The 12,018-nt window shown below is 42.0% G+C and overlaps 1 protein-coding gene across 34 annotated transcripts in view; it reads left to right on the top strand.

Annotated features, from left to right (window-relative positions):
* The window catches only part of LOC139376504 (transcription factor 7-like 2), a 101,082-nt gene that overhangs the window by 39,929 nt on the left and 49,135 nt on the right, over positions 1–12,018 (top strand). For 24 of the 34 annotated variants that reach the window (XM_071119177.1, XM_071119169.1, XM_071119163.1 and 21 more), the window contains exon 5: positions 5,919–5,978. The exons of the other annotated variants lie outside the window; for them this stretch is intronic. In XM_071119177.1, the coding sequence (XP_070975278.1) occupies positions 5,919–5,978 (60 nt within the window). The remainder of the gene's footprint in view (positions 1–5,918; positions 5,979–12,018) is intronic. 34 annotated transcript variants of the gene reach the window in all.

The following is a 12,018-nucleotide window of genomic DNA, read 5'->3' as shown; positions in this document are numbered from 1 at the left end:
ACCATGGCATATGGTTTACATTGTTCTCATGCTCATCAAACGATTCAGTGACCACTCGTGCCCTATGGATGAAGGCATTGTTATCCTATAGCCATGATAGCCAAAATAATGACCAAAATATTAACCTGCCCAGCATTTTTATACATGACCCTAAGCATGATGGGATGTTAATTGTTTAATTAACTCAGGAACCACACCTGTGTGGAAGCACCTGCTTTCAATATACAGTACTTTGTATCCCTCATTTACTCAAGTGTTTCCATTATTTTGGCAGTTACCTGTATATGTGATCGTATACAAATGTAAGCAAGGTTTGAAATTAGTATGTTTTAGTCAAATATCATACAGTGAGGGAAAAAGGTATTTGATCCCCTGCTGATTTTGTACATTTGCCCACTGACAAAGAAATGATCCATCTATCATTTTAATGCTAGGTTTATTTGAACAGTGAGAGACAGAATAACAACAAAAAATCCAGAAAAACGCATCTCAAAAATGTTATGAATTGATTTGCATTTTAATGAGGGAAATCAGTATTTGACCCCCTCTCAATTAGAAAGATTTCTGGCTCCCAGGTGTCTTTTATACAGGTAACGAGCTGAGATTAGGAGCACACTCTTAAAGGGAGTGCTCATAATCTCATCTTGTTACCTGTATAAAAGACACCTGTCCACAGAAGCAATCAATCAATCAGATTCCAAACTCTGACCTTGTGGGGTTGCAATGATCATGAGAACGGTGAAGAATCAGCCCTGAACTACACGGGAGGATCTTGTCAATGATCTCAAGGCAGCTGGGACCATAGTCACCAAGAAAACAATTGGTAACACACTACGCCGTGAAGGACTGAAATCCTGCAGCGCCCGCAAGGTCCCCCTGCTCAAGAAAGCACATATACATGCCCGTCTGAAGTTTGCAAATTAAGATCTGAATGATTCAGAGGACAACTGGGTGAAAGTGTTGTGGTCAGATGAAACCAAAATGGAGCTCTTTGGCATCAACTCAACTCGCCGTGTTTGGAGGAGGAGGAATGCTGCCTATGACCCCAAGAACACCATCCCCACCGTCAAATATGGAGGTGGAAACATTATGCTTTGGGGGTGTTTTTCTGCTAAGGGGACAGGACAACTTCACCGCATCAAAGAGACGATGGACGGGGCCATATACCGTCAAATCTTGGGTGAGAACCTCCTTCCCTCAGCCAGGGCATTGAAAATGGGTCGTGGATGGTTATTCCAGCATGACAATGACCCAAAACACACAGCCAAGGCAACAAAGGAGTGTCTCAAGAAGAAGCACATTAAGGTCCTGGAATGGCCTAGCCAGTCTCCAGACCTTAATCCCATAGAAAATCTGTGGAGGGAGCTGAAGGTTCGAGTTGCCAAACCTCAGCCTCAACCTTAATGACTTGGAGAAGATCTGCAAAGAGGAGTGGGACAAAATCCCTCCTGAGATGTGTGCAAACCTGGTGGCCAGCTACAAGAAATGTCTGACCTCTTGGATTGCCAACAAGGGTTTTGCCACCAAGTACTAAGTCATGTTTTGCAGAGGGGTCAAATACTTATTTCCCTCATTAAAATGCAATTCAATTTATAACATTTTTGACATGCGTTTCTCTGGATTTTGTTGTTGTTATTCTGTCTCTCACTGTTCAAATAAACCTACCATTAAAATTGTAGACTGATCATTTCTATGTCAGTGGGCAAATGTACAAAATCAGCAGGGGATAAAAACAATTTTTTCACTGTATCTGTTTGGGCTTCTTGCGGTCAATTTTCATTCTACACATCGACCTTTGGCTGAATCTAGTCGATGATCCCCGCTTTACGTAATCCCCTTATAAAAAAATGTGTCCGTAAACAATCGTTTCTTTTTGCTTTCAAATGGGAAAAACACCTGGGCACATTGACCGATCTTTGGCTTGAAATGTGCCATCTGCACCGTAGCGATAAAAACCAGCCGATAGGCACAAGCGATATGGAGAGAGCGATCCGAAGTTTAAGTAACCCTTCAGCAACTTCAGAAAGTCAGAGAGAGTGAAATACTAAATAAGACAAAAATATCAAGTTTGAGACATACATACAAATGCTAAATTGAGCAATGAGATATGGAGAAGGACAAAGACTGATGGACAGATAGACAAAGAGATGGAAAAAGACATATGGGCAGATACACATAGAATCAAACAAAAACATACTGTCTTGTGTAGAATCTATGGATAGGTCAGTTTCAGGGGCAGAAGTAGGTGGAACTCTTGAGGGTCAGCCATGAAGGGAAAGGAGGAAGTGACCTCACAGGGGCTTGCCGTTACGAGGGCGTGGCCCTCTCCTCCATGCCCGCAAAGGGGGCACGCCTGGCCCTTTGATGTGTCTGACCGCGCCGCGGGGCAGCCTCCAAACCGCTGCCGCTGAACTTTTAGACCATTGGCTGAAAGTTATTATTTATTTATGTCTATTGATGTGTATTTTTTCAGAAAGAAACCCAGGGAGAGACATTTTTGTCTTGTGCTTCACATAGTCAACAGTCTGAGAGAATTTTGTATAGAATAGCACTCAGTTCGTAGAGTCGTATGCTACAGTATCTTCATTTGACTCATTTTCATACACACATTAACACAGTCAATTCTCAAAACACAATGAGCTGACAGTCATCTATAAAAAAACCTGAAGGTTATCCTTTCTTGTTAAATTGTTGGTGCACCAAATACAGTAGGCCTACATCGGCTGATGTATTATGCCATTTTCCTAGTAGCTTAGAGGTGCTCGAAATAGGATTTGTTTTGAGCCACTTGACAGATTTTTGATTTGTTACGGGATCTGTTTTGTGTGTGTGTGCCCCCACATCACAGCTGGCAACTGCTGCTACTCAAACAGGACATAGCTGTGTCCCAGTAGCATAACATGGTGGTGTTCTGGTCATGCCATTTATTTACACATTCAAGTTGAGAAAAGTACTTTACATTTCAACTCTGTAAGGCAAGAATTGTATAAGGGAATGTAAGAAAGGGTACGTCACTTGTTGTTGGCTTTAAAATATTGAGTCATCGTCTAACTCAGTCATCGGACTGGGGGGGGGGGGGGGGGGGGGTTAAAAAAACACTCCAGGCCACTCTTGAGGTCTAAAACTAGATAGAATGTATGTAGTAATTATACTGGACCTTTACATTTTCAAATAACTGTCCTTCTTCTGGCTCGCAAATAGCTTTTGATGAACAAATCAGTTCAGAATTTTGAAATCCCAATGTGGCCCTCGAGCCATAATTTCTGGGTTAAGTGATGAATAACCTAAATTAGAGGCCACTTTAGAGTTACTATTGTGGTGCAAGTCAAACATTTTTGACAATGTTTCTTAAATTGACATGCTGGGAACTGGGGCAGAAATATGTTTGAGAGCGAGAGAGTGTGCGCATACACACACACAAACAAATACACATACACACACACTCCACACCACACTAGTCCTTTCCTCAGAGTCTGTTCAGGCTGGACAATGTCTCCATTGTTTTCTGGGCTTTCACTGGCAGCAGGGGACGGCTGGAGTGTTAACCATTTCCCAACCAGGCCTCAGTGTAGTGTGTGTCCGTGTGTGTGTGTCAGGAGCAGTGAAGAATGAAACTTGAGGGAGTATAGTGTCCTGTTGTGTGCCTACTCCAAGTGTATGATAATGAGCGTTGAGTAAGTGATGGAATCTGAGCATTACATCTATGTGTGGCAAGACCTCCCACCTGAACCAATGAACACTTGGCTTTCACGTTTTAGGCCAATTTGTCTCTCCATTGAAGAGTGCACTAGAACAAGAGCTACGGAATGGGAGTGGGAGTGGGAGTTGGCTTGAAATTAAGTCTCCTTCCCAATTTTTTGAAAAAGAATAGATTTGTTCAGGAAATGCCCACAATGACTTCTCAGTCCCCCACTGTGGCTAAACAGCTTGGCCGGTCATCCTTAGAAATTCATGGCCAGTGGTCTCTTGTCCACTCCACGTACATCTTTGTATGTTGAGAAACGTTAAATAAAGACAAGTCTCCTCCCTATGAATTGCAGTCCACCTGGGCTGTACAGACAATAGCTCTGTGGGTTGGAAGCCCTGGTGGGAGAGCCTGGCCTCACTGTTAATGAGTGCCCCCAGGGTCACAGACTGGAGACACACTGCCCTCACTGTTTACGAGGGGAGACCTCTCTCTCTCCCTCTGTCTCTCTCCTTCTCCCCCTCGCTCTCTCTATCTCTCTCCTTCTCCCCCTCGCTCTCTCTATCTCTCTCCCTCTCCCCCTCACTCTCTCTCTGTTCCTCTACCTTGCTCAGATAATCATCCTTACTTCAGTCTGCAAGCTCTGGGTAGACTGAGCAAAGTCGGTAGCATTATCACAGAAGAATGCAATGCTGTCTGTTGTTATGGCAGTAGTGCTCTAGACCAGAGCCCCTTCGGCTCTTCTGTTGGTAGGAGACATGGCCTCACCCTTAGACAGGGGGCTTTGTGCCTCTTCTGGCCACCCAACAGGCCTTGGCCCTGTCCATTGTCTCAAACCAGACGTTGCACTGTCATGCTGACATCATGACCATCTTGGGGGCCAAATGTGAGACCAGCTGAGACGTGTGTCAATCATGGGAACTGTGACAAGAGTGGGTAATAGGGGTTTGCTGTTTCACTCAGTGAAACCCAATCTAGACAAAGTCCTTGTTTCTCTACAACACTGAATGTCCAGTTGTTTACAGACTTCCCAATGACAGTCAGTGTCTGCTGAGCAGCCAACAAAGGAATGACTGAGCAAGCGATAGTGGAATTTATAGGGATTTATAGAGGAAAAATTCCATCCAGATTCTGACCTGTAATAGTGCGTAGCCTATTTTGTTGTACCTTTTCCTTTATTGTTCGATATTTTTTCCTCAGGAATGCACTCTAGGCCTAGCGCACGCCACCATTAGTTGTCATCTGATTGCAGGAAGAAATGTGAATAGCGGCTTTTATACGCACATGAATAGTTGAGAGATAATTTGTCCTTTTTACCTTTGGGTGGTATTTAGCCATTATGTAGGCTAACCCCTGTAGACTTAGGCCACCCTGGGTAATGGGCAGATCTAGACTGTGTTTGTGTGCGTGCAAGCAATCACACCGATAACCACTGTATATACTGTAATCCTGTTGAGAGAAATCTGTCTCCCACAGGGTCAAGCAGTCATAGGGTCAAGCACACAAGACTTATTGACTTTTGTGCCGAGTAGGCTAACCTGTACAGTACAGTAACGTTATGTGTGAGGTTTCAGTACTGTATATGGTGAAAACACTTTGTGATAACTAACTTATGTGGTTCAGTAGTTTTTTGGGGTCTGTGTGTGTCTGAATGATTGTGCGTGTGAGTTTTTTTGTATAATGATACATGAACTCTTCATCTCCTTCCCTGTTTCTTTTCCCTTTTCCTCTTTTTTCCTCCCTCTTTCTTTCCATGCCCTTCCTCTCCTGATTTTAGAGTGATGTAAAACATGATAGCTGCACACCTACCTAATGCACAGGAATACAGGAATACATCTCCCCATGTTCACCCTAGTGCAAGCTGCATTTACTTAAGAGCCAAAGAAGGCGATGTCTTTGAACCAGCAGCGAGAACAGCTGAGAAACTCCAGTGTATAACAGTATAACTGCCATGTAACCAACCCAAAGCCAACCCATGTTCTCATATTCTCTGTGTAACGTGTGTGTATACGGATAGGCATGGCACCCTGGAGAAAGCTGAGGTAGCCATAAGGAAAGGAAATAGAAGGTTAAATAAATGAATAGCCTAGCTAGTGAAAAAAAAGCATTAGGCCTATTTCTTTTGGGAAGTGAATACACACTGCTTTACATTCATATTCCTGGTAGGCTAGGATGATGTGTGTGTGAGCTGATATAATTGTGTGACTCGGGAACGTCCGTCTTTGCCTTTCAGGGGCCCTTCTGCTTGGAATTCCCCGGACAGTCAGATCTGAGCCTTCACCAATTTCAGTTGGTGAGAACTTTGAATTCCAAGTATCTTGTTAGCTGGTTGATGATGCCAAAATAACAACTGACAAATTATGATGATGTTGATAAAAAATTAAATAAAAAGTAATAATAACAACCATAATCCTAATGATAGCCTAATCATGCTATGTTGTTGTGTTTGCTACTGATTCAGTGCTGCTACTGCTGTGTTGTTGACTTGCTTTGTTGCTCTGAAATGGCAGCTGGTGCAGATATGTCTTGGATACTTTTGACAGCCTTAACCTACTGACCTTTTAGCCATGGTTTTCACACTAAATATGTACTCATGTCTTGTGCAACACATACATTCCTAGTTCTCTGACAATCCTGATTTCCCGAGATGCTTTTAAAAGACTGTGAACTGTGGTCTGTAAGTAATTGGCTTGTAACCCACTAGTGTGATACTTGGTGTAGCCCAGCTCAGGTTGCTGACTGTGCTTTGTCTCTGGTGTAGCTAACATCAGATGGTTTAGAATGTTTATTCTTAAGGTAGCATTACGGTCTCCATCGATAGGGATTGTGCCCTTTGGCTTTACAACAGTGCCAAAGTGTCTATTGATTTAAGTCTCTGCTGTTTGAACATGGTATATAATGATGCTTTCAGGTCCAAAAGGTTTCTGTCAAACAGTATAGGTTAAATTCATTTGAATTCAATCACTTTTAACAGCATCCTTTTTGATTTAAACAAAACTTTGCATACATTTTGCCCATGAAAGAAGTGGTCAGAAAGGGACTTTTTGGACCTGAATGCCAAAACATTTAGCTATTTATTTTTTAAATTAAAATATAATACTTTTAAAAACTTTTAAGGTTGATTATCTAAGAACGCATAAACGAGAAAAACTAATAATTTCATACACTACCAGTCAAATGTATGGACACACCTACTCATTCAAGGGTTGTTCTTTATTTGTACTATTTTCTACATTGTAGAATAATACCATATATGCATTCGTGTAGTAACCAAAAAAGTGTTAAACAAAACACAATATATTGTTTTGATTCTTCAAAGTAGCCACCCTCTCAACTAGCTTCATGAGGTAGTCACCTGAAATGCAATTAAATTAACAGGTTGTCTTGTTAAAAGTTAATTTGTGGAATTGATTTCCTTCTTAATGCATTTGAGCCAATCAATTGTGTTGTGACAAGGTAGGGGTGTTATACAGAAGAAAGCCCTATTTGGTTAAAGACCAAGTCCATATTATGACAAGAACAGCTCAAATAAGCAAAGAGAAACAAGAGTCCATCATTACTTTAAGACATGAAAATTATTCAATACGGAAAATGTCAAGAACTTAAACATTTTGTTCAATTGCAGTCGCACAAATCATCAAGCACAATGATGAAACTGGACCGCCACAGGAAAGGAAGACCCAGAGTTACCCCTGCTGCAGAGGATAAGTTTCATTACAGTTAACTGCACCTCAGATTGCAGCCCAAATAAATGCTTCACAGAGTTCAAGTAACAGTCACATCTCAACATCAACTGTTCAGAGGAGACTGCGTGAGTCAGGCCTTCATGGTCGACTTGCTGCAAAGAAACTGAAGGACACCAATCAGAAGAAGAGACTTGCTTGGGCCAAGAAACATGAGCAATTGACATTAGACCGGGGGAAATCTGTCCTTCGGTTTGATGAGTCCAAATTTGAGATTTTTGGTTCCAACCGCCATGCCTTTGTGAGACACAGAGTAGGTGAACGGATGATCTCCGCATGTGTGATTCCCACTGTGAAGCATGGAGGAGGAGGTGTGTTGGTGTGGGGGTGTTTTGCTGGTGACACTGTCTGTGATTTATTTAGAATTCAAGGCACACTTAACCAGCATGGCTACTACAGCATTCTGCAGCCATACGCCATCCCATCTGGTTTGCGCTTAGTGGGACTATCATTTGTTTTTCAACAGGACAATGACCCTACACACCTCCAGGCTGTGTAAGGGCTGTTTGACCAAGAATGAGAGTGATGGAGTGCTGCAGCAGATGACCTGGCCTCCACAATCACACGACCTCAACCCAATTGAGATGGTTTGGGATGAGTTGGACCGCAGAGTGAAGGAAAAGCAGCCAACAAGTGTTCAGCATATGTGGGAGCTCCTTTGATGTCTTCATAGTAAAATAAGAAAACCCTTGAATGAGTAGGTGTGTCCAAACGTTTGACTGGTACTGTATGTCAGGGGTCGGCAACAGGGGCCAAAACCGGCCCGCAAGCGAGACAAGCATCACCAGGAATTCAGCTAAAAATGAATTTTATTTAGGAAATCTGTTCACCAAGTAGTCCCACAAATTAAAAAAGAGACATGTGACCGTGTCTCAATGTAATGAAAGTGTGAAATTATTATTATTTTCAAATCCAATCTATTTTTGGGCTTGATTGTTGGTCAATTTGCAGTGTTCAAAAAAATCTGCCTATTCCTGGCATATGTTGTAGCTTAGACCCTACTTTACATAATTGGTTGAGACACAAAATGCTCTTGAATACAGGGTGGGTGTCATTTCAAACACAGAACTAGAATTCATAGAATGGACTTATCCCTTCAGACCACTGCAATTTAGCTGGTACACCATTTCCATTTAACTGACAATTTAGATTCTAATTGCTATCACAAAGATGGCCGCCGGTCTACCCACCATTGAATGTTAACTTTCATGGTCATGTCTATTCTATTATCTATATTTATATGATTTCAATAGGTTTCCTATGGAGGATTGACAGTATAATTAAAACAACAGATATTCCCGTTTAAGTCAACATTGTGGCTGAATCCAACCATCTTTGTGGTAATGTTTGAAATTTGACATTTCAGTTTTATTCCCATTTTAGTATATTTTTCAGCGAAAACATGACACCTACCCTGCATCCAAGAGCATGTTGTGTCTCAACCGATGGCGGCACATCACAAAAACCTCAGATAATGTAAAGTAGGGTCTAAGCTACAACATGTGAATATGATAAAAATTGGCATCTACACATTTTTAGATAATTGACGAAAAAAGTACCAAAAAAAAGGTTATAAAAAACTAATTATGAAATGTTTTGACAACCCTGTTTGTAAGCTTTAAATTATATCAATAATTAGCAATAAATATAAATATCTTTTCCAGGGATGGACATTGTCTCATGGTATGCAAAATAGCTCAACTTTGAGCACCTTTGTCTTGGCATTCAGGTCCAAAACATCATTTTCTGAGCACTTCTTCAATGGGCAAACATGTATTGAAGGTTTGGTTCAAATCAAAAGGAGTGCTGTGAAAAAGTGATTGAATTCTAATGGATAATGTATTTGTTGATCTAAATCTCCATCAGTTCTGAGGTTCTTGGTAAACATTTGTCACACATTATGAGATGTGAATCGTTTTACAGTCTTTTACTGGAGGACTGTACTCTGTTTACATACACATTTGTTTTTGTGTTTGAATTACCATCCAGGAGAGATAATCTTTCTGTTCTATTTTTATCTACAGTTGTCTTGAAGAGGATTCTCTATATTATCGACATCTGTGGTTGAATGTGAGCCAGCAAGAAGTTAACTAGAAAATGCAGTGTGTGTGTGTCTGTGTGTGTGGTCTAAGTGAGTGACTGTGTGTGTCTGCCTATGTATTTATGTTGGAGGGGGGAGGTCGATGTTGAAGACAAGGGACTCGGACGAGACAAGGCTGTCTAGCTTTTCTGAATTGTTCTGCTGTAGTCAGAAGGTGCTTAGAGCCATCCAAGGACCATGAATGCTTTGTTTCGTATTTTTATATTACTACCCAGTGTCTCATTTAACTATGGTGTCCTACTTGACGAACCCAAACATTCAGGGTTTGAATGGATGGGGACATAATGGTTAGCCTTGGTCTGCAGAGATGACTACTGCCAGATCAGTGGGTGTTAGGCTAGATTATAGCTCACGGTTGCATGGTTAGCCTGATGAAGGGAGTGACAGGAATGGCGGGACATGGGTTGTCATTGAGGAGCCAAGAAGAAAACACATTTTTGTATCCTTTGAATGGACCTCCGGACTCTTGAGTTGCCTGCTTGAATCGATGCGGCTTATCAATTGCTTGTTGAATTTCCATGCTCCATCAAGACCGTTTTGGTAATAAAGTCGTTGCACTTGGAAAAAACACTTTCGGAAACAACAACCTTAAATGTCAAGTGGAGAGAGATTTTCCTCCTTCTAGTTTTCCCTCCCTCCCTCCTTTCTCTAAAAGGTGTCTGCTAGAACCTGTTTGACTAGGTAGGGCAGGAGCTCTGTTGGGTGTGTCTATGTCTGTGTTTCTGTGTGAGTGCGTCTTAAATATGTGTTTGTCTGCATATTCTTTAGTGTCCGTGTCTCTCGAAGGTGTAGATGTATGTGTGCCAAATCCAATGTAGGTGTGTGTGTATGTTTGTGTGCTAGATAAGCAGTCTCAGTCAGGTCAAGAAAGGTTGTCAAGCACAGTTGTGCGTGTGTGTGTTTTTGGTTTTACTATCCTTGTGGGGACCAGCAGTCCTCACAAATATAGTAAAACAAGGTGAATTTGGACAAGTGGGGACATTTCGCGGGTCCCCACAAGAAAAAAAGCTATTTTAGGCTTAGGGGTTACGTTTAGGGTTACAATTAGGGTTACGGTTAGGGTTAGGGTTAGGGCTCAGTCACACCAATAGTGTTTGCTGGCCAAGACTACTTAGCACCCCTGAACGTAATTTGCGAACTGAGTGCACATTGATTTTACATGTAGAATCGAGTAAAACATTTAGTCAGTCAGACGTCTACAGCGGGTGGTGCCTAAAGCAGCGCACTGAACGATAGACAGGCGAATGCTAGACCCACAACCGGTGCGATGTGTGCGAGCCTTTAGGGTTAAGGTTAGGGAAAATATGATTTTGAATGGGAATCAATTGTTTTGTCCCCATAAGGATAGTAAAACAAGTGTGTGTGTGTGTGTGTGTGTGTGTGTATGTGCGCGCACTTGAGAGGAAAATATAAAATGAAAGACAGTGATGGTCGCACTGATCTTTTAAAAATAGCAGCTTAGTTTTGCAGTTGGATGCAAAAATGTCTCATCAAAATGTGACCCTAAATCATGGTACAATGTGCAGACAGAGTTCATTTGTCATATTGGTTTTTAAGAAACCACCTCATCCCACTATTTATTTTCCAAATAATGATAATTTACTATATTTTCTATATCCCCCTGCTTGACCAATCCTCTCTCCCGCCTCCTCTGCCCAAGTCCCACATCTGATTCTGTGGCTGGGCTGTGAGCGTGTACTGTATTAGTACTTGAGGCCGTTTCACAGGGAAATTTGTTTTGACAGAACTCCAGGTGTCTCATTGTTGGAACTGCTATGGTTAAACAGATTTACCAATTAGTATTGGGCTGAGGGCATGGTTGGGGTGGGAAGGGGGGACCGGGAGCAGAGGGAAGGGTAAGTATGGAAGAATTGAAATGGAGAGGTGGGATGGGATGTTCCGGGTTGGGTAGAGTGATGGACTGAGATGGGGGAGGAGGAGGAAGAAGAAAGGGGGGTCTTTTGGAGGGTCTTGTGGCTGGAGAGAGAGAGGGACGCTGAGCAAGTCGATACGTGACCTCCTTTTCCCAGCGGAGGAATGGAATGACAGGTTCAGCTGAGTGACAAAGAGGAGAAGAAATAGGATGGGCGGTGTGAAGGAGGCAAATGAGGAGGAGGAGGAAAAGGAGGCTTAGGCTTTAACTTAACAAGTGGCCTATAGTCCAGCCTGATACTGCCAAAAAAGGATGGCATTTTTTCTTATTTTGCTCTGTCAGTTAGTTTTTGTCAATGTTACTGCAAAATTGAGATGATTTGATTTACGCTAACACAAGTGGGCCTCAGTACACAATGTATTGACTCAGCAGATCCCAATCTTTGGAGAGTGTTTTTACACACATACGCTCCCGAACCAATGATTAGTTTTTATAGAAATCCTTGCTTCCTCCTCTGTTCTCACTTTCTTACTAGGCTGAATTGTGTAGGATTATAGACAGAGGTGTAACTTTCTGAAACTCTTTGTTTTACCTTCAGAACAGCCTGCCCCTTTTC

This window comes from Oncorhynchus clarkii, chromosome 20 (genome assembly GCF_045791955.1).
Source record: "Oncorhynchus clarkii lewisi isolate Uvic-CL-2024 chromosome 20, UVic_Ocla_1.0, whole genome shotgun sequence".
In the NCBI taxonomy this organism is placed as follows: domain Eukaryota; kingdom Metazoa; phylum Chordata; class Actinopteri; order Salmoniformes; family Salmonidae; genus Oncorhynchus; species Oncorhynchus clarkii.
Note: the sequence above shows the minus strand (reverse complement) of the source record. Positions and strands in the feature narration are given on the sequence as shown.